Genomic DNA, 21,605 nt, shown 5'->3' on the forward strand with positions numbered 1-21,605 from the left:
ATGGGACCAAGCTTTTTCTTTTTGGGGTGGGGGTGAGGTGTGGTTGATGAATGATTAGGTGTCTCTGTTCTCCAAGTTAGATACATCAGTCTGGAATTAGAAGGGTATGTTACATGCTTGAACTCCAGGTTCCACACTGATCACTGAAAGGGACTAAACAATGGGATATTTCATCATCAATGATAGTAAGAATGCATGAGATAATGAGAGAAAACTGAAATTATTACAAAAGATGTTGGAGTTCGTTGATGCATGATGTCTTCTTATTTATATTATCATTTTCCTCTGTACCTCTCAAATTCTAAAAGTTACTTGATCCTCAATTGCAGGGAAAGCAAGGATTCTCCATAGTTAGCTGGTAATGTTACCAATTACTTCATGTAAATGAGGTCCCTTATGTTGGAGAAAAAGAAAGAGAGAAAGAGAGTCCATCGTTTTTTACAGGATCCATTTTTTTAATCTTTGTATGAGTAAATTGGTTAGTTCTTGAGGCAATAAAAATTGCTTTAGTTTTGGGGTGTTTGGGCCGTTGGGGGTGTGTTGGCAGCACTAGTGCAGGTGAACCATTTTTGGAGACTTTTCAAGGGCTATATTTTCACCACTGCAGACAATCCAATAACTATACTGAGACAAGTATTACAGATTTGGTTTCCCCTCCCCCATCCTTATTTTTTATTCCAATGGTTTTGCATGTCATTATAGAAACAGTTCAAGGTCTATAACCAGTCATTTTGAAGATTTTGAACAAGACCAATCGCTTATTTTACGATGGCCAATGTCGAAAAATGTCCATTCTGATGTGTTGAGGCCATGAAACAGGCCCTGGAAATTTTTACAGGGTGAAAGTCGTCACCACAACGCCTGCTGATGCCCAATTCTTTGGCCCTAGCTAGTTTTGAGAGTGAGTGAGATTGCCCTTCCTCTGACCCTCATTGTCCAGCATGAGAATGAACAGAATTCAAACAGCCCAAACATACTTCAGGGCTGTGCTGTTCATGGAACTGATTAGATCAGCTGGAGAGAACCCTACTTTGATTATTAATGAATGTCACACTGGAGGCAGTTCTTTTAAGGTCCTGTCATGGTCACACTTCACATGCTGGTCCCCTCACCCAGTTCCTTGCAATCTCTAGGCGGCCAAAGCATCTTATGAGGTGTTTGGATTCTGATTTACAACCAGCTACAGTTTTATTACATTCATCTTTTATCAAGACAGAAATAAGTGCTATTTATTGTGAGTGTCCTACTCTCAACATTTTCTTACACTGATCGATTTCTACTAGTTTTGGATAATAAATCCATTAGTTAAAAGAGGCTGAAGAAGATAACAAAGAGAATTTTCATGAAGACCCATAGAAGCACTCGTCTAGTTCAAGAAATTTCCTCAGCCACTCTAAATTAGAAGATGCTTCGTTTGAGAAATCAAATAGCTCCTCGAGGTTAAAACGAGTCTCAGGCTCACCCTGGAAACTTTGAGTGTCTTTGCTCGAGGGACAAAAGAGGTCTTCTGCTTCAAGTGACTCCTCTGTATTAAAACTAGTCTTTGTATCTCCACTTTCTTCCTTTACCTCACTCTTCCAGTCTTCCGGTTGGGATGTTCTTGAGACCTGTGTCTCCTGCTTCTGGTTTATTTTTTTGCTTAAATGAGAATTCCAGTAGTTCTTGATTTCATTATCAGTACGATCTGGTAGCCTTCCAGCAATCAGAGACCACCTACATAGGAGACACTAGCAGTTTAACTGAAAGAAACACTAGCAGAGAGAAATGCTAAAACTGTACTCATTTTGATCCTCTAACCTGTTTCCTAGTAATTTATGGAGCCGAAGTATCAGGTCCTCTTCTTGGTCAGAGATATTGCCTCTTTTGATATTGGGTCTTAGATAATTCAACCATCTCAACCTGCAGCTCTTCCCACAACGATTCAGGCCTAAAAGAATGGAAGAAAAAAAAAACCCATCAAGCTAAAGTTCCAGGATTAAACTCCAACTTAAAAGCTTATAGAAACTGATGGATCTGAGCTGTGCTAGAAGACTCAGAGCTCACCTGCTTTTGATGCAACCTGCTTCCACTTCTTTGCACCATGGACTTCAATATATTGAGCCAACTTTTGGTCTTCTTCGGCTGTCCATGGTCCTTTTGTGTGTTGATTGTTCTTTGGAGCCATGAGAGTTCTTGGGAAATTCAGCAATACAACAAGAGCAATAGACAGAGAGAACTGTCCAATACTATTGAGGTTGAGAGACACACTGTCTTGTGTGTGTGTGTGTTTTAAACCAAAGGTCTCCTTATGGTATGGGTGATGGTGGAAGGTGCAAGGGATGGGTCCGTCCTTGCATCTATCTACCATTCTTGAAGAACTCAACTAACATTATAGAGGTGAAATAGACCTGAATTTTAACTTTTCTTCGAAAGGGGTGAAGAACCAGACTTTAAATTGGAATTCATTCACCGGTTTTGATTGGTATATGACGAAAATGTCATTACTTTTTTACTTTCAAGTTTAAACAATTCTAGCAGCCACAAATCCAATAATAAAAATTTGAGTATTTTTCACGCTGTGGTCCTTTAATTCAAAATTTTCATGGTTGCATTTTTTTTCTAGAATTTCAAGTTACCCATCATTTTTAGCTGTCAAAGATTTGACAGTTGAATTTATTAATCAAGTGACTAAAATGACTAAATTGTCCTCATATCAGTTTGCTTCTTGTGTCTTCACGAATAAGCTAATACGAGTGACATCCACCACCGCATCTCCTACTCCTACTCCGGCAACCGCACGGCGAGAACCTTCGACGAACAACATCCACCACTGCTCCTCCTCCTCCTCCTCCTCCTCCTACTCCGGCTACTGTAAAGCCCCTAAAAGTAACCCCCACTCTCCTTGGCCATTCCTTTGTTTCGACCATGCCCATTTTGTAGGCCAGAAAATGGTCTTCTACGACTCTACTCTGGTTTTATTTCTAGTTTTAAGGCTGCCAATCATTTCTCTTGTTTGTTTTTGTAATAGAATTTCATTTTTCCAAAACACTTTTTTAGTTCTTCCTTTATTCTTCCTGAGTTTACTCATTTCTTTATTATATCTGGGAGTTTTCAGATTCCTCCCAGTCACACTGAAAAACCCATCAGCCGAACTCCATTTTTTTCATCGTTTTTGGAGGTGGGTTTTCTTGAACAGTGGCTTTGCTTTTAGTTGCACTCTTCCTTCTCCATTTGAATGAGTTTTTATTAGCTCTCTTCATTGATTTCTTCTTTTTGTCTCGACAAGCTTCAATTCTTAACCTTTATATTGTAGCTTATTTTGATCCTCCTCCTACCATTTTCTTTCCTTTTTCTCAAGTTTGCCTTGAGAATTTTTATAATCTTATTCTCCATTTACGTGTATTAGAAATCCTTACTCCATAGTTTTCATCAAATTACAGTTGAAATCCCTGCTCTACTTGACTTTTTTTCTATAAAATAGTTCGATTTGAGCGATGATTCGAAGGAGCTTGTGTTTCTTCTTAAAAAGAAATGCTGCTCGGCCAAACCTTTCGTGGATCCTCTTGCTGAAAATCTCATGCAAGAAGTGTTGAAGCTTGTCGAGCATATAGAGAGAAATTGTTCCTGAGCAATCGAAGCTCGAGAGCTTGTTTGAGAAGTTAGGATTTTTGCTATTTTAAAAATGTTGCAAAATAGAGTGTCTCGATCTAATGCTGATTTCTAGGTTCAGGCGATCTTTAATTGAGCGGAGTGAAAGTGATATGAGGACATTTAAGTCATTTTACAACTATAGGTGTATTTTAGTCACTTGACCAATAAATTTAACAGTTAAACTTTCGACAATTAACAGTCGGTAACTTGAAATTTTAGAAAAAAAATGCAAAGTAGGCACACAGTTAAAAATTAAAGACCTACTTAAGTGGATAGTATGAAAAAAAAAAACTCTAAAAATTGAAAACCCCAAATAAGGAACGCATGATTTTCTTTTAATATTTTTAAGTGAAAAAAGAGAGGATGCAATAGTAGCAACTTTGCACCCCTAAACGTTAAAGTTCGACCCATACAAGTATTAACCCTGTGACACCTATTAGCGTAGACCCATTAAAGGCCTATTATAATTCATAAAAGTCAGTAACAATTCTATGTCCAGGTCAAAGAGTACACAATTGTCTAATGCAAAGATTCAAACCCGAGACAGGGGACCCACCACACCCAGTGGGTTTAGAAGAAATCATAGGGGAAGATATAATCCGATTGTCTTCTTATAATAAATGAATCCTTAAAAGGTGTAGGAAAACCAGAAAGTGGCTTTCGTTCTGTGGTTTTCACAGCACGTGAAGAACCAAGCTGTGAGAAAAAACATGCATGAAGACAAAGAAGAGAAATGAACGAGAGCTGCTGAAGAAGACAAGAAATGATAAAAGTCAAGAATCTTGTCGTCTTATTCTATTCTCAACTGTTCTGAGGCCTTAGATTAATAGAATCCTTCTGCACTGAGTTTGAGCCAGACAATTCTTATCTCATCTATTACTGAATATTCCAATTTCCAAGATGAAATCTTGCAAAAATTAGTGAACTAGAGACAGACAACGAACGAACGCACAGTGAAGACCAAATTCAATGGAGGAGAAGGAGGGTGACATTATTAGCAGGTAACGTGTTTAGAAAAGAGGAGATTAGTTGAATTACGGATCTTAATCCTCAAAATTTGAATTTAGTAAGGATTTGAGACTTGGCGAGCTCTTTTTCGTGAGGGTTGGTAAAGAGGAACAGGGGCTGAAAATGATTGGTTTTCTGGAAGTTGCAATGAAATGGGGAAATGTCACTATGGTGATGTTTTCTTGGGTATTTGTAATTGTTTTTATAGGACTTTTGATTCCAAGCAAGGTGCGGAACAAGACCGATCTGCTATGCTTACCTCATGTGTGAAGAAAAAATATATCTATATATCATATGTCAAGACATGAAAGCTAAGCTTTAGGTCGTGTTTCTTTGCAAATGTGGGGTGGGAAAAAAGGGGTGAGAAAAAAAAAACATGTGACCCCAATGGAGTGAGGGAGAAGGAAAGGAAAAGAAAGTGTTTTTTGTAGAAAAATGATAGTAGTGGGTTCCACTTTTTACTTTTCCAAACTTTTCCACAAAATCCCATCAAATATGTAGGATTTTAAAAAGCCTTGGGGTGGGAAAGTTGAGCTGCTACCTCTGAAGAATTTTTCCACCCCTTTTTTCCCACCCCGTCTTTATTCCAGTAAACAAACGAAGCTTTAGGGTTACAGGGATTTTCTTTTCCCTTTTTCTGTTTTTTGGGTAAAATTCTGGGGAAACCCACAAGTTACTGGTAAAGAACATTATATAGGGTGTAAGCAAAACCAAAACCATGCACCCTTGAAGAAGTTAGGGTGTGATTGTTAGTTCATACAATTTATGTGCCAAGGTAATCCAATGTATAATCTTTTACATGTCACCCAATATAATGTGGTGAAAAGTGAAACTTAAGGTTTTTAACTAAAACTCTAAGGTCATTCACTTTCAATATTACAAGGTGTCCATTGTTAAGTTTTTAACCTAGATTTTATTAAGTGATAAGTAAAATACTTCTTTTACGCTCGTTGGACAATAAAATGACTTAATTACCTTTACTTAGTACATTTCTATGCAAAATTCATAGTTGGATTTAAAAAATTCTCCCTTCACCCATCTTTTACTTACACTTTGTCTAAAATTATCCATCTTTATTAAAAACCACCACACCATTGTTGAAAATCTTTCTACCAACCTTACTCTCTTGCCATTTTTTATTTGTTTAAGAACAACAAATAAATTTCAGAAAGTTCACAAAATGAATTTCAGGAACTTCACAGCCAAAGCCAGCATTATTATTTATTTATTTATTTATTTATTTTGGGCAAGCAAATCCAGCATTGTTAATGCAAGTTTAGAGAGAGAGAGTGAGAGGGACAGATAGAGAATGATGCATTATAAAGATGAGCCCACTGAAACCCTTCAACCTTTGCTGTTTTTGCTTCTCTTGAAAGTTGAAACTACTTCTATCTCTGGAGAATCCATTAACCACCAAATCGAAACGCCATGAATATGGAGAGTTAGAAAGAAGAAGAAAAAAAATCCCAATTCTTAGCATGTTGCTTTCTACAGTTTAGCGAGGAGAAATGCAAGAGTTGACTAACTTTAGGTGAAAGGTAAAGCAGTTATTCAGCTACTTGTAAATACCATATAAGAGATGAATATGGGAAGATATAAAATAGGAGTAATTAAATCATTTTATTACTTAAAGGAAATTAAGGTCATTTTACTTAACAGATTTGAGGTCAAAACTCTAACCATAGGTAGCTTGTAATATTGAAAGTGGGTGACGCATAATTTTTAACCACTACACTAAGGAACCTTGAGTTTCACTCCGTTATAGTGAGTGATGTGTTAAAAACTCTATAATATATCATAATAAAATGAAGAGAGGATCCCATGAGACACCAATTTAATTTCAAACCATATGAAATGTTACTGCACATCCACATGGAAAAGAATATGAAAGATGGTGTCACACTGGATACCACATTTCATCATGTGAGAGAACACATGACCCACATAAGCTTATTTTTTTCCAAGAAGATAAAACCTAGCAGTTGCATTACTGTTGAGACCAATACCCAACATGTGCATAGACATCCAAGGAGAGGGGCAAGGTAGCCATTTCACCACATGCGAGAGGGTAATGTTGGGCAAAACTCCTCCCCCCACCCTATATAGCTTCCTTTGATAGTTAGAACACTTCAGCAGCCTTCCTGGAGCTTCAGAGAATACATGAATATGCAAGAGACTCTAATCAACTATATATCAGTAAGTAGTATTACACATTCATGTTACTGTGCAACATACAACCCAAAGCAAAGATTCAATATGTACACATACAGCTTCCCTTTCTTGTTGGTTTGGTACTTCATTGTTGACATTGTTGCTAGTCCTGCCAGTCCTCCCAGTGTTTTAAAGCATTTGTTGCTATACAAAAAGAGGTCTCCCCCTCCTCTAAGACAGAGTCTCAACATTTGCAATCAAGTCTGTTTCTAATTCTTGTTTGGGAGTGGGTACTATGCTAATCTAGTTCAACCACCTTATTTACAAGGGAATCGACTTCTGGAGTCACGACTACATGCTTATCCAGTTGTCCAAGGACACAGCAGTGCTTATCATCAGTGTTGATCGCTACAACATCCTCAGAAAACCCACGAGGAGTACCAGGTGAAACCTGCAGCATTGACAAGGCCAAAATTTAGAGCACCACAGAAAATTCTCTCGTAGAACTTACTCGACATTTTTACAAGAACCAAGCATTGGGAAGATAACCAAAGGTTTAGAAGGATTTTGCGCATCCTCCGAGATGGTAGGAGAACCATCCTCCGCAGATGGAAGCCAAATTTGTTCTCTATAGAGATTTTAAGAACTCAACATTTCAAAAGAATCTCGCAATGCCCTATGCCACTACTCAAGTAATGACTTGCATAGAAACCCCAATTTATTAAGAGAGAGAGAACCATTATGAAATCTTGTGGGGTTTGCAATTCCAAATTCTGAATTTCTCTGTCAATTTTACTCCAAAACATAGAAGTTAGCGAACAAAAAGTCAAGCCTTAATGGATCACCCAGTGAAAATTTTACTGGTCAAGAGCTAGAATAAAAAATATGCATTAGCATGCAATAGTACAATACACAGGAACGACTGTTTTAAGTTTGAAAACAATCTAAGTCATGTATCTAAGTAGAGTTTCTTGATATTTGAAAACTGTGTGCCTCAATTATTTGTTTCTCATAGAATCTATCTGAAAGTGCTTAAGCAAGCATAAGTTTAGCTACTTTAATTAACAAACTGTTATTAAATACTGCATGAATATCAAAATAAGTATTGACCACAGGTATTAAGCATGTGCAATGACAGCCACATACAACACAAGAAGCAATTTGAAATCTCTTAGGGTGCCTTATGATTTTTCTGTGCCATAACAGACAATGTCTTCAGAACTTCCCGTATCTGCGAAGGGTGGCTAATACAGTGAAGAACATTCTGCATCTGTGTGTCCAAATTGGAAGGAATAACCAAGATCATTCGAAACAGACTGAATATTTAGACATCACCATAAGATAGACTGGGGAAAAGTTGGGGGGAATGGTTTAGATGATAATGATGATGTTGATGACTGATGAACGCTAGGAGTTGGATCAGAGACTGACAACTATGTTGCATCTAGTCATAGATGCCTTCTGTTTCATCCAGTCAAAGACCAGAAACTTAATTTTATTCAAAACTAAAGGTTAAGAGAGAGCAGAAGACAAAAATGAAGGTCCAATGATTTATAAAGACACGCACTCACATCATAAAGGAAGTCTCCAAGCTTCAGCTTGATGCTGCCACTCTTGTAAACCAGCATTTTGCCCATTAAACCTGCTGGTAACTCTTCCAAACTGCAGCCCTTCTTTGCAGGATCCCCACTTTTGGATGAGTTTGATGCTGCACCCATCTCTGCCAATGCCCCATCTGATCTCTTAACGTGAGGAAGAGAACGCGGCAGTTGAAGAAACAACATTCTTGGTTCCCCATTTTCCTCCTGCCATCCACCACAATGACTTCTCTCAGAATTGTTGGTAATAATATTATTGATTGAAATTGCATGAAAACAATATCAACCATCAGATCCAGCTCCACTGCTGGATTTATAGCAGTCTCATCATACTCCAAGTTTGCTGCAGCCTCTCCGAATTCCTCTTTATCAAGAACCTCTGCAGACAATAAAAACAAGTCATATGTAGCAGTAAAAACATAAATAAAACTTGAAAAGAAGGTAGCAGCGGCATGGTATTCTGCAGCGAAGGTGGAGGAATAGAACACAAAATTAGAAAGAAATTGGTCCTGTGACGCCAGTTACATGGATCACCATATAAGGATGTGATAAATAATTTAAATTTTGAATTCTTGTTAAGTGTCAGTTATTATTGAGGCAGACTAAGATTACTACAAAAATATACCTGGATCTCCTGAACCTGGCCTCCTCAGAGGAAGAATAACTGGAGGGTAACTGGAAATATTCTGCAGGAACATCACCAGGGGGAAAAATCATATATATAACATACATTTGTGTATGAGAAAGAGAAAGAGAGAGAGTAATGGATTTTTACATACCCAGGGCTCAACATATCCCTTAGTGAAATTTTGGTCTGATACTGGGGAAATATCTGCAGAATCTATGTACATGGGTTATATCCATCAGAGCCATTTGAAAAGACACTGCTATTTTCCAGCAATGAAAAAGATAATTATCTTACCATGAGAATCGAAAAATTTAGGTTCTGATCCGTTTTGACTATCACCGCTACTCTCTCCCTTAGGAATGTTATATGTCCTTAAAGATGGAAGCGCAGCAGGACCAAATGTGACTTGTGCTGCAGCTGTAGATTCAAACAAACATAAGGCATTATACATAAAGAGATGTACAATCTAAATGCATAAATTAGTTAATTCGGTCAATAGCATTCATCCCAATGAAATGGAATGCTTTCATCTTACAAAAATGAATGTCAATCCCCAGTATAGCCACACCACTACTGTAAATGGCATACCAATCCAACTTTCATTTAATTCTATCAACTCCTTAGACACTTCTGCATTACGATCTTCCAGAAAAAAAAGTTATATGAAATGCTTACAAAACTAATTAATTTTGACTTGGATCAAAATCAAAGCACAAGACCACACACAAATTGTATTTGGCTTCTTCTTTCTCCTTTTCCCCTTTCATCTCAGAAAATATGGCCGATTTTCAAAATGTTGGGTACTTTCTGATCAAGGTCAATGGAATTAATGAACTTATATATAAATTAATAAAAATTGTTTGACTGGAATTTCCAGTAAACAAGTATGTGGAGGATCCTTGTCATATGAACTGAAACAACAGGAAAATCAGTGCTCCACTGCTCCCTCCATCTTTCTACTTCTTATGTGTTCAATCAATGGAAAGAAGATCTGACTCAATTCTTTTCTAGGGGTGAGACAATCAAAAATATTTTTTTTGAGGTAAATATAAAAAAAAATATTAAAGCTATAAATTGGAGAAATGTATATTTGTACAAAGAGGAAAATGTTAACTGATTCAAAATGTAAAGACACGTATCAGGCTTGTAGAAAACAGGGCCATACAACTCATCAATAAGGAGCTGGTAGATCGAATATAGAGAGGGAACCCATAAAAAGGCAAGAATAATAGTATTACCCAAAGATGAAGAAAGTAATGACATGAATCACTTGCCAGAGCTGTAATGTTAGATTATGGTGGGAAGCTTTTTACAAGTTCCTCTTCTGTCTTCCAAGATATGGGGAACACATGCTTCAATAGGAAATAAGTTTTAAAAGAGGCACAGCAACACATCCAAATGGAATTGATATATTGAAACCTAATTTTGCCACATGTTTCTTTGACTTGCTAGTAGGAAAATTGCCCCCTCAAACTCTCCTTGTGTGAAATCCTTCGTCATCGGGTTCGCCATTATTTAGTTCCCAAAAATAAAAATTGAACTTTTACCCTCACTTGTCGTACGCCTAGGTGATTCACAAACACACTAATTTAAAACAAATAAATAAAAATACATTTAAGTTTGACATAGTTTTGCTACAGGTACCTAAAATAAGGGTATAAGCTAAGCAAAGCCCAAGATTGCAAGACAGAATTTAATAATTAGAGAAAGTAATAACTCCCATCCCCGCCCCGGGGAAAAGGAAAGAAACCAATAAAAAAGATTAAAGTTTCAATCCATTTTTTATGTCCACATGCTTGTCCATGCAACCTAGCATTGATCTTTTATCTTTACAATAATTTGGTACACATGAAGTTGTATCTTCTCCTAACTCAAGAGAATAAGGGTCCTTGTAATATGAACTGAAACGAGGAAAAGCTAGCAATTATTCCATCTTTCTTCTATTTATTAGTCAATGAACACAAAACTCCCAAGCTGGCATAAGTATATTCCAAGACATACCACATGGGATCATATTCATCAACCATACATGTAAAAATCAAATAAGTTCTGCTTCTCCACCAATATAGTTAATAGATGGGACATAATTTTTCGTCCATGGGCTATCTCTGGTTTGGGTATAGCCTAGAAGAAACAAACGTAATGCCTACAAGTTGGGAGAATTTAAAGTCACCTTGACTATTGAGTTCCAAATGTTTCGAACCCAAACTTCAACAACGGGTACAGAGCTGTTCATTCCACTCTAGTTGCATAACCAATATATAAATTGGCTTTGGATTCATGTCTATAATTTCAGGTGGTTAGGCTACAAGCTGTCAACAACATCTAATTTCTTTGCCTTTTCTAGGAAGAGAACAAGGTAAAGAAACCCATATAATTAACAGAACAAGCTAAAGAATCAGGGAAAATTTTCAGAGAAGAACAGAAAGAAAAGAGAGTGGGAACTGGGAAGTCACCCTTTTTTCCGGCTTTAGGCCCTCGTCTCGTTGAAGCTTCCTTTGAATACAGAACAACAATTCCAAATTCATGAGAATAAAGGCGAGACAGAAATGTAAAGCCCATACAACTTTTTAAAAATCAGAAAAGGGGGAGAAATAAGGAAGAAGATGAAGAAGAAAGACAATCAAAGCAGTACATACAGTGACACGCTGCAACAATTTCCTGGTCTTCTCAGCTTCTGCATCCTGAGCGACTTCACTGCAAAACCCAGGAATAAAGTGGAACAAACCAAGAATCTATCAAGTAAGCCCAGAGTATAGAGGCGTTGTTACAGCACAAAATTGCAAACTCTGACATAGGAGATAGAAATAGTACGTTTTAATTTCTGCGGGTTTGGAAGGTCTGCGAGGTGGGACTCTAGGGGGAAATCTCACCTGCAAACAGAAGAACAACAAATACTCTGCGCTGAACAATACTGCAAATTGCGAATTGGGGTAAGAAATAAGCAGCTGAAAGCCTGAAAGTGAGGAGAAAAACCCAAACCTTCCGAGTAGAAGTAGCCGAAGTGTCAGGAGAGGCCTTTTCGGGCTCCATTTCTGTAATATTTTGTGAAGCCGAAAACTGCGGAAACTGTGGAATCGCAATTCGCAATTGTAGGAGACAGGATCATAGAAACTCGGAAAGGTAGTAGAAGGTTTTTCTGTTTAAATAGAAGAAGCTCGAGAGTTGAGACTTGAGAAATATGCTCGTTTGACGATGATTATTAAATTTCTACCCAAAAAAACAAAGAAGATTATTAATTGGAATTCATTAAATTTAATCTCCGCATGGATAATATATTATATATGGCATTTTTTCCATTGCAGTACGGATATGGATTTAAAACATCCTCTTGTCTGCACAACTTAAATTCCAAATAAATGACTGCGAAAACAAAAACTCTAAAGACTATTCAGGATTTTTTTAATTGAAATCAAACTTTAATCAGAGCCTTTTTAGTAGGGGGTTTTTTTCGTCTTAGAATCATTTCGCTAGTGGTACTATAATTCGTAAGATCACTTCTGACTTTTGTAGACTTATATTAGGCTTCTTATAAGGTTACGTGCTAGTACTTACGCTGGTAGTTCACGAAACTAATGCTTATATAGGTCAAATTCGGAAGTCTAAACATTGTATAATGAGGGATGCAAGGTCGCCACTACTGCAAATTTTATTTATCGAGTTTATTCAAGTTCAGGTTCTTATCATGTGAGAGATATAATCTTGATAAATCTTATCATCAAAACCGTTCAGTCTCTTGTTGTGAATGGTTCTAGGCTAGAAATTGAATGCACTTTTTCTTCTTTTTTTTGGTAATCAAGAAATTGAATATAAATGGAGGATTAGAAATTGATAGGATAATTTTCGTACATGTCACTTTACTCATCTGAGAACGGTACCTTTGTTTTCAAATTTCTTAACAGAATCAAGTTTAACAAGATTGGGGAACGAATAATTTTCCAATTTGTTGGAATCAATTTATTTATTTCACCATAAATCTTTTCACTTAAAACGAGAGAGCCATCAAGCATTCCAAATCTCCATTTAAGATTTTTACTTCTCTTAATTTCCAGATCTAGTTGACCAGCTACCCCAGAACAGAAGACCCCGTCCATATCAAGGACGTCTTGACAGAATTCCACTCCTAAATCCAATAGGAAAAAATAAAAATAAAATCCCCTGTATCCGACAGCGTCGCTCATTGAAATTCTCTCTCTATCATAAAAGAAGTTCCACAACCGCATGTTTCTCTTAAAGAGGTTGAGAAAATTTTATGTCATTTAGGTTCTGATCCATAAAATCTCAGCTCAGGTAATTATAATTATAAAGAAGAAGAAGAAGAAGAAGAAGAAGAAGAAGAAGAGCCCAGTACAGAAAGACGACAATTCATAACCGTTGCTGCTCGCCGAACCGAATTTTCGTAATTTATCAAAATCAACGTAAGCAGGAGGTGCCGAGAAGACATCAACCATATTGATTTCATTGGAACTTCCATTCTAACCATTCAAGCTTAATTTGCTGTTTTTGGTTCTCTTGAAACTACTTGTACAGTTTAGCGGGGAGAAATGCAAGAGCTGGCTAACTTTAGGTGAAAGGTAAAGCAGTACTTATTCAGCTAATTGTAAATACCACACTCATCAGATGAATATGGGAATTGATATAAAATAGGAGTAATTAAGGCGTTTTATTACTCATCAAAGGACATTAAGGTCATTTTACTTAACAGATTTAGAGGTCAAAACTCACTCTAACTATAGGGGAGCTTGTAATATTGAAAGTGGTTGGGTGACACAGTAAAAATTTTAACTACCATACTAGGGAGTAGGGAACCTCCATGAGTTTCACTCGAGGATCCCATGAGACACCAATTTAATTTCAAACCATGCATATGAAATGTTACTGCACATCCACATGGAAAACAATATGAAAGATGATGGTGTCACAGTGGATACCACATTTCATCATGTGAGAGAACACATATATGCTAGAATGAATCTACATTCCACCCACTTAAGCTTCTTTTTTTCCAAGAAGATAAAAACCTAGCAGTTGCATTACTGTTGAGACCAATACCCAACATGTGCATAGACATCCAAGGAGAGGGTCAAGGTGGCCATTTCACCACCACATGCGAGAGGGTAATGTTGGGCAAAACTCCCCCACCCACCCTATATAGGAAGAGTTCAGCAGTTGAAAGGCTGCCTTTGAAAGTTAGAACACTTCAGCAGCCTCCTTCCTGGAGCTTCAGAGAATACATGAATATGCAAGAGGCTCTAATCAACTATATATCGATCAGCAACTAGTATTACACATTCATATTGTTACTGTGCAAAACACAACCCAACCCAACCCAACCCAAAGCAAAGACTCAATATGTACACATACGGCTTCCCTTTCTTGTTGGTTTGATACTTCATTGCTGACATTTTTGCTAGTCCTGCCACTCCTCCCAGTGTTTAAAGCATTTGTTGCTATACAAAAAGAGATCTCCCCCTCCTCTAAGACAAATTCTCAACATTTGCAATCAAGTCTGACTCTAATTCTTGTTTGAGAGTGGGTACTATGCTAATCTTGTTCAGCCGACATATTTAAAAGGGAATCAACGTTTGGAGTCACCACGACTGCATGCTTACCCAGTTGTCCAAGGACACAGCAGTGCTTATCATCAGTGTTGACCGCTACAACATCCTCAGAAAACCCACGAGGAGTACCAGGTGAAACCTGCAGCATTGACAAGGCCAAAATTTAGAGCACCACAGAAAATTCTCTCGTAGAACTTACTCGACATTTTTACAAGAACCAAGCATTGGGAAGATAACCAAAGGTTTAGAAGGATTTTGCGCATCCTCCGAGATGGTAGGAGAACCATCCTCCCCAGATGGAAGCCAATTTTGTTCTCTATAGAGATTTTAAGAACTCAACATTTCAAAAGAATCTCGCAATGCCCTATGCCACTACTCAAGTAATGACTTGCATAGAAACCCCAAATTATTAGAGAGAGAACCATTATGAAATCTTGTGCGGTTTGCAATTCCAAATTTTGAATTTCTCTGTCAATTTTACTCCAAAACATAGAAGTTGGCGAACAAAAAAGTCAAGCATTAATAGATCACCCAGTGAAAATTTTACTGGTCAAGAGCTAGAATAAAAAATATGCATCAGCATGCCATACACAGGAACGATTGATTTAAGTTTGAAGACAATCGTAGTCATGTATCTAAGTAGAGTTTCTTGATATTTGAAAACTGTGTACCTCAATTATTTGTTTCTCATAGAATCTATCTGAAAGTGCTTAAGTAAGCATAAGTTTAGCTACTTTAATTAACAAGCTGTTATTAAATAGGGCATGAACATCAAAATAAGTATTGACCACAGATATTAAGCATGTGCAATGACAGACAGCCACATACAACACAAGAAGCAATTTGAAATCTCTTAGGGTGCTTTATGATTTTTCTGTACCATAACAAACAAGGTCTTCAGAACTCCCCGAATCTGTGAAGGGTGGCTAATACAGTGAAGAAGATTCTGCATCTGTGTGTCTAAATTGGAAGGAACAACCAAGATCATTCAAAACAGGCTGAATATTTAGACATCACCATAAGATAGACTGGGGAAAAGTTGGGGTGAATGGTCTAGATGATAATGATGATGGTGATGAACGCTAGGACTTGGATGAGAGACGGACAACTATGTTGCATCTAGTCATAGAAGCCTTTTGTTTCATCAAGTCAAAGACCAGAAACTTAATTTTATTCAAAACTAAAGGTTAAGAGAGAGCAGAAGACAAAAATGAAGGTCCAATGATTTATAAAGACACGCACTCACATTATAAAGGAAGTCTCCAAGCTTCAGCTTGATGCTGCCACTCTTGTAAACCAGCATTTTGCCCATCTCACCAGCTGGCAACTCTTCCAAACTGCAGCCCTTATTTGCAGGATCTCCACTTTTGGATGAGTTTGATGCTGCACCCATCTCCTCCAATGCCGTATCTGGTCTCTTAACATGAGGAAGACGATGCGGCAATTGAAGAAACAACATTCTTGGTTCTCCACTTTCCTCCTGCCATCCACCACAATGACTTCTCTTAGAATTGTTGGTAATAATATTATAGATTGAAATTGCATGAAAACGATATCAACCATCAGATCAAGCTCCACAGCTGGATTTTTAGCAGTCTCATCATATTTCGAGTTCGCTGAAGCCTCTCCGAATTCCTCTTCATCAAGAACCTCTGCAGACAATAAAAACGAGTCATCTGTAGCAGTAAAAACATAAATAAAACTCGAAAAGAAGGTAGCAGCAGAATGCTATTCTGCAGCGAAGGTGGAGGAATAAAACTAAAGAACAGAACACAAAATTAGAACAAAGTTGGTCCTGTGACGCCAGTTACATGGATCACCATATAGGGACGTGATAAATAATTTGTCTTTTTGGTTTCTTGTGAAGTGTCAGTTATTATTGAGGCAGACTAAGATTACTACAAAAATATACCTGGATCTCCTGAACCTGGCCTCCTCAGAGGAAGAATAACTGGAGGGTCACTGGAAATATTCTGCAGGAACATCACCAGGGGGAAAAATCATATATATAACATACATTTGTGTATGAGAAAGAGAAAGAGAGAGTAATGGATTTTTACATACCCAGGGATCAACATATCCCTTAGTGAAATTTTGGTCTGATACTGGGGAAATATCTGCAGAATCTATGTACATGGGTTATATCCATCAGAGCCATTTGAAAAGACACTGCTATTTTCCAGCAATGAAAAAGATAATTATCTTACCATGAGAATCGAAAAATTTAGGTTCTGATCCGTTTTGACTATCACCGCTACTCTCTCCCTTAGGAATGTTATATGTCCTTAAAGATGGAGGCACAGCAGGACCAAATGTGACTTGTGCTGCAGCTGTAGATTCAAACAAACATAAGGCATTATACATAAAGAGATGTACAATCTAAATGCATAAATTAGTTAATTCGGTCAATAGCATTCATCCCAATGAAATGGAATGCTTTCATCTTACAAAAATGAATGTCAATCCCCAGTATAGCCACACCGCTACTGTAAATGGCATACCAACCCAACTTTCATTTAATTCTATCAACTCCTTAGACACTTCTGCATTACAATATATGCATTACACTTCTGCATTACAATATACCTGGATCTCCTGAACCTGGCCTCCTCAGAGGAAGTTTAACTGAAGGGTAACTGGAAGTATTCTGCAGGAACATCACCAGGAAAAAAAATTATATATATAACGTACATTTGTGTATGAGAAAGAGAGAGAGAGAGAGAGCTATGGATTTTTACATGCACAGCTCTCAACATATACCTTATTGAAATTTTGGTCTGATACTGGGGAAATATCTGCAGAATCTATGTTCATGGGTTATATCCATCAGAGCCATTTGAAAAGACACTGCTATTTTCCAGCAATGAAAAAGATAATTCTCTTACCATGAGAATCGAAAATTTTAGGTTCTGATCCATTTTGACTATCACCGCTGCTACTCTCTCCCTTAGGAATGTTATATGACCTTAAAGATGGAGGCACAGCAGGACCAAATGGAATTGATACATGGAAACCTAATTTTGCCACATGTTTCCCTCAGACTCTCCTTGGGCGAAATCCTTCGTCATCGGGTTCGCCATTATTTAGTTCCCAAAAAATAAAAATTGAACTTTTACCCTCACTTGTCGTCCACCTAGGTGATTCACAAACACACTAATTTAAAACAAATAAATAAAAATACATTTAAGTTTGATAATAATATATAAGCTTTCCATAGTTTTGCTACAGGTACCTAAAATAAGGGTATAAGCTAAGCAAAGCCCAAGATTGCAAGACAGAATTTAATAATTAGAGAAAGTAATATCTCCCACCCCCGCCCTGGGGAAAAGGAAAGAAACCAATAAAAAAGATTAAAGTTTCAATCCATTTTTTATGTCCACATCATGCTCGTCCATGCAACCTAGCATTGATCTTTTATCTTTACAATAATTTGGTACACATGAAGTTGTATCTTCTCCCAACTCAAGAGAATAAGGGTCCTTGTAATATGAACTGAAACAAGGAGGAAAAGCTCTAGCGATTATTCCATCTTTCTTCTATTTATTAGTCAATGAACACAAAACTCCCAAGCTGGTATAAGTATATTCCAAGACATACCACATGGGATCATATTCATCAACCATACATGTAAAAAGCAAATAAGTTCTGCTTCTCCATCAATATTCAAGATAGTTAATATATGGGGCATAATTTTTCGTCAATGGGCTATCTCTGGTTTGGGTATAGCCTAGAAGAAACAAACGTAATGCCTACAAGTTGGGAGAATTTAAAGTCTCCTTGACTATTGAGTTCCAAACGTTTCCAACCAAAACTTCAACAACGGGTACAGAGCTGCTCATTCCACTCTAGTTGTATAATTAACCATATCTATATTGGCTTTGGATTCATGTCTATAATCTCTGGTGGTTAGGCTGCAAGCCGTCAACAACATCTAATTTCTTTGCCTTTTCTAGGATGAGAACAAGGTAAAGAAACCCACAGAATTAACAGAACAAGCTAAAGAATCAGGGAAAAGTTTCACAGAAGAAGAGAAAGAAAAGAGAGTGGGAGTCACCCTTTTTTCCGGCTTTAGGCCCTCGCTCGTTGAAGCTTCCTTTGAATACAGAACAACAATTCCAAATTCATGAGAATAAGGGCGAGAGAGAAATGTATAGCCCATACAATTTTTTAAAAATCAGAAAAGGAGGGGAAATAAAAAAAGAAGAAGAAGAAGAAAAGAGAAAAAGAAACAGAAGATGAAGAAGAAAGACAATCAAAGCAGTAGATACAGTGACACTCTGCAACAATTTCCCGGTCTGCTCAGCTTCTGCATCCTCAGCCACTTCACTGCAAAACCCAGGAAAAAGGTTGAACAAACCAAGAATCTATCAAGAAAACCCAGAGTATAGAGGCGTTGTTACAGCACAAAACTGCAAACTCAGACATAGTTGATAGAAATAGTACGTTTTAATTTCTGCGGGTTTGGAAGGTCTGCGAGGTGGGACTCTAGGGGGAAATCTCACCTGCAAACAGAAGAACAACAAACACTCTGCGCTGAACAACACTGCAAATTGCGAATTGGGGTAAGAAACGAGCAGCTGAAAGTGAGGAGAAAGAATAACCCAAACCTTCCGAGTAGAAGTAGCCCGAAGTGTCAGGAGAGGCCTTTTCGGGCTCCATTTCTGTAATATTTTGTGAATGCAAGAACTGCAGAAACCGTGGAATCGCAATTCGCAATTCGCAATTGTAGGAGACAGGATTATAGAAACTAGGAAAGGTAATAAAAGGTTTTTCTGGTTAAATAGAAGCTCGAGAGTTGGGACTTGAGAAATATGCTCGTTTTACGAGGATTATTAAATTTCTACAAAAAAATAAAAACAAAGAGGATTATTAATTGGAATTCATTAAATTTAATCTCCGCATCGATTATATATTATCTATGGCATGTTTTCCCATGGCAGTACGGACATGGATTTATCGATTTATGGAGAAACATCCTCTTGTGTGCAGTGCACAACTTAAATTCCAAATAAATGACTGCGAAAACAAAAAGTCAAAAGACTATTCAGGATTTTTTTTAATTGAAAAATCAAACTTTAATCAGAGCCTTTTCAGCAGAGGATTTTCTTTTCTTTTTCTTTTCTTGAATCATTTGTTAGTGGTATTACAATTCGTGAAATTCCTGCTTACTTTTAGGGACTATATTAGACCTCTGAAAAGGTTACATGCTAATACTTACATTGATAGTTCACAGAAGCTAATGCTTGCATAGATCAAATTTGAAAGTTTAAACATTGTATAACGAGGGATGCAAGGTCGCCACTACTCTCATCTCCTATCTTTTATTATCAATTTTTTTTTTTATTATCGAGTTTATTCAAGTTCAGGTTCTTATCATGTGAGGGATATAATCTTGATAAATCTTATCATCAAAATCGTTCAGTCTTTTATTCTTTGCAAGGGATTCAACCGAATACAATAGAAGATTATAATATTCCCTGCTTTATTCTTTGCAATGGATTGCCCAGGAGGATTTGGAATCATCGATTCCAATGCAAAATTGTTTGGTGAGTGATGGACGTCTTCCCCAACGGAACCTACGACGACGTCTTCACCAACAAACCCAGAAAAAAAAAATTGTAGCAGAAGGAAGAGTCGCCTCCTGTGGGATAAAGAAAAGATATTGCAGCAGCTAAAGAGGGGATAGATCGAAAACCTTGACTGATACCATGTTAATTGTATAATCAATATAAAATCAATGAAGAAGATGTGAGATTTAAAAGGAACAAGAGAAGATTACGTGGTTCGGCCAGAGGCCTACGTCCACGGGAGAAAGGAGGCTGCTGTTTTCATTAAATTTCAGGGTTTTATAATAATCCACAATTTATAGGCTTATTTCCATTTCCTTACCTTCTTTGCCTGGGTACGGGTTATGACCCGACCCAATACAATTTAACATCAAACATGGTTCGTCGTGAGTTTCTTCATTTTCATTTAGTTGAGAGATGAACTTTCTGCAATGTAGCGATCGCGATCGCTGATGTAAACAGGTTTACAGGCCGTCTGAAATTTAGAGGTTTACTCTCGAAGAAATAAACAACTGAAAATTTTCCATACCAGTTCCCTTACCTTGGTTATATCTGCCTTCAGGGGCGGACATATGAAGGGGCCAGAGGGGGCCATGGCCCCCTCCGGATTTTTTAAAATTTTATGTATATTCCCCTAATTCCTTTAATTTTTTTGATTTTTTCTCTTTCCACATGTGAAATGTCACTATTTGGCCCCCCCCCCCAATATTGTGAACAATTTTAAAGGTAAAATGATGGGTATAAATGTCATTCCTAATAAAAACTAATCACAATCCCATTTATTCTCCCCTCTCTTCTCTCATCTTTCTTTCTATTAATTCTCTCCTTCTATAAACGGGTTAAAGGAAATTTTGAAAAAAAATCTTATTAGATATTCAAAATCAAAATATTATTTCCAATTAAAAACTAACCTCAATCCCTATTTATCTCTATCTCCTCTCCTCTATCCTCTTTTCCTATTTATCTCTTCCCTCTATAAGCGGGCTAAGAAAATTTGGAAAAAATCTACCCACAATTAAGTCCGCCTTCAAAATGTTCTTTTTTTTCTTTGTTATTCTTTTAATTGATTTATATCTATGTTCTTATTCGCAATTTTGTTATTTGATTTTGTATTGTGAATAAAATGCCATAGTAGTAGGTAACAACTACCATGATTTGCACTCTTACCTAAATTTTTTTTGATTTACATCTCCTACCAAAGAAAATTTTGGTTTGCATTTAATTTTTTAGGGTTGAAGTTATGTGTATATTTTTTTTATATTGTTGCTTAATTTTACCTATATTTTGTCGAAAAAAATATATCATTATCAATAATTTATCATTTTTTCAAAGTGTGGGTCCACAAAATATAGTGGGTCAAAAAAAAAGGACCAAATAGGAAGGTTCCTTTCATTCTTGGCCCCCCCTATGCATCGCTTGCCTTGTTCCCTTCCTTGCGTCATTAATTTCTAGAGAGTCTGAA

General features: G+C 37.1%; 3 protein-coding genes across 4 annotated transcripts; all 3 read right to left on the minus strand.

Annotated features, from left to right (window-relative positions):
- Nucleotides 1-750: 750 nt before the first annotated feature.
- LOC149012993 (transcription factor WER-like) lies at nucleotides 751-2,267 on the minus strand. Its single transcript, XM_089158816.1, has 3 exons — nucleotides 2,044-2,267; nucleotides 1,798-1,927; nucleotides 751-1,713 (listed from the first exon to the last, which is right to left on the minus strand). The coding sequence occupies exons 1-3, from the start codon at nucleotides 2,162-2,164 to the stop codon at nucleotides 1,341-1,343; spliced, it is 624 nt and encodes a 207-aa protein (XP_089014942.1). The 5' UTR covers nucleotides 2,165-2,267; the 3' UTR covers nucleotides 751-1,340.
- Nucleotides 2,268-6,803: 4,536 nt separating this feature from the next.
- LOC149012994 (uncharacterized) lies at nucleotides 6,804-12,209 on the minus strand. 2 transcript variants are annotated; one of them, XM_089159772.1, is made up of 10 exons: nucleotides 11,998-12,209; nucleotides 11,830-11,888; nucleotides 11,655-11,712; nucleotides 11,472-11,511; nucleotides 9,310-9,432; nucleotides 9,167-9,219; nucleotides 9,013-9,073; nucleotides 8,675-8,766; nucleotides 8,361-8,594; nucleotides 6,804-7,240 (listed from the first exon to the last, which is right to left on the minus strand). In XM_089159772.1, exons 1-10 carry the CDS (start codon nucleotides 12,046-12,048, stop codon nucleotides 7,088-7,090), a joined length of 924 nt encoding a protein of 307 aa, XP_089015898.1. In that variant the 5' UTR covers nucleotides 12,049-12,209; the 3' UTR covers nucleotides 6,804-7,087. The 2 variants fall into 2 exon arrangements, with proteins under 2 accessions (XP_089015898.1, XP_089015897.1); XM_089159771.1 differs by having other exon boundaries at nucleotides 9,167-9,228.
- Nucleotides 12,210-14,225: 2,016 nt separating this feature from the next.
- LOC149012995 (uncharacterized) lies at nucleotides 14,226-19,825 on the minus strand. The gene is made up of 12 exons (XM_089157692.1): nucleotides 19,795-19,825; nucleotides 19,184-19,323; nucleotides 19,020-19,078; nucleotides 18,845-18,902; nucleotides 18,631-18,669; nucleotides 17,163-17,223; nucleotides 16,784-16,906; nucleotides 16,641-16,702; nucleotides 16,489-16,549; nucleotides 16,137-16,228; nucleotides 15,823-16,056; nucleotides 14,226-14,715 (listed from the first exon to the last, which is right to left on the minus strand). The coding sequence occupies exons 1-12, from the start codon at nucleotides 19,823-19,825 to the stop codon at nucleotides 14,560-14,562; spliced, it is 1,116 nt and encodes a 371-aa protein (XP_089013818.1). The 3' UTR covers nucleotides 14,226-14,559.
- Nucleotides 19,826-21,605: the final 1,780 nt, after the last annotated feature.

The sequence above is a fragment of the Hakea prostrata genome, chromosome 6 (assembly GCF_041222555.1).
Source record: "Hakea prostrata isolate BN-2017 chromosome 6, UWA_Hpros_2, whole genome shotgun sequence".
Taxonomy (NCBI): domain Eukaryota; kingdom Viridiplantae; phylum Streptophyta; class Magnoliopsida; order Proteales; family Proteaceae; genus Hakea; species Hakea prostrata.

Excerpts from the sequence above, each read along its gene's own strand:
- LOC149012993 (XM_089158816.1), bottom strand. The coding sequence starts at position 2,164 with ATGGCTCCAAAGAACAATCAACACACAAAAGGACCATGGACAGCCGAA. Across the intron at positions 1,928-2,043 it reads GCAGGTTGCATCAAAAGCAG|GCCTGAATCGTTGTGGGAAG; the intron begins GTGAGCTCTGAG and ends CCATTCTTTTAG. Across the intron at positions 1,714-1,797 it reads CATAAATTACTAGGAAACAG|GTGGTCTCTGATTGCTGGAA; the intron begins GTTAGAGGATCA and ends TCTCCTATGTAG.
- LOC149012994 (XM_089159771.1), bottom strand. The coding sequence starts at position 12,048 with ATGGAGCCCGAAAAGGCCTCTCCTGACACTTCGGCTACTTCTACTCGG. Across the intron at positions 11,512-11,654 it reads AATTGTTGCAGCGTGTCACT|GAAGCTTCAACGAGACGAGG; the intron begins GTATGTACTGCT and ends CTGTATTCAAAG. Across the intron at positions 9,074-9,166 it reads AGGGATATGTTGAGCCCTGG|AATATTTCCAGTTACCCTCC; the intron begins GTATGTAAAAAT and ends ATGTTCCTGCAG.
- LOC149012995 (XM_089157692.1), bottom strand. The coding sequence starts at position 19,825 with ATGCAAGCATTAGCTTCTGTGAACTATCAAT. Across the intron at positions 16,907-17,162 it reads GCCAGGTTCAGGAGATCCAG|CTGCAGCACAAGTCACATTT; the intron begins GTATATTGTAAT and ends TTGAATCTACAG. Across the intron at positions 16,550-16,640 it reads AGGGATATGTTGATCCCTGG|AATATTTCCAGTGACCCTCC; the intron begins GTATGTAAAAAT and ends ATGTTCCTGCAG.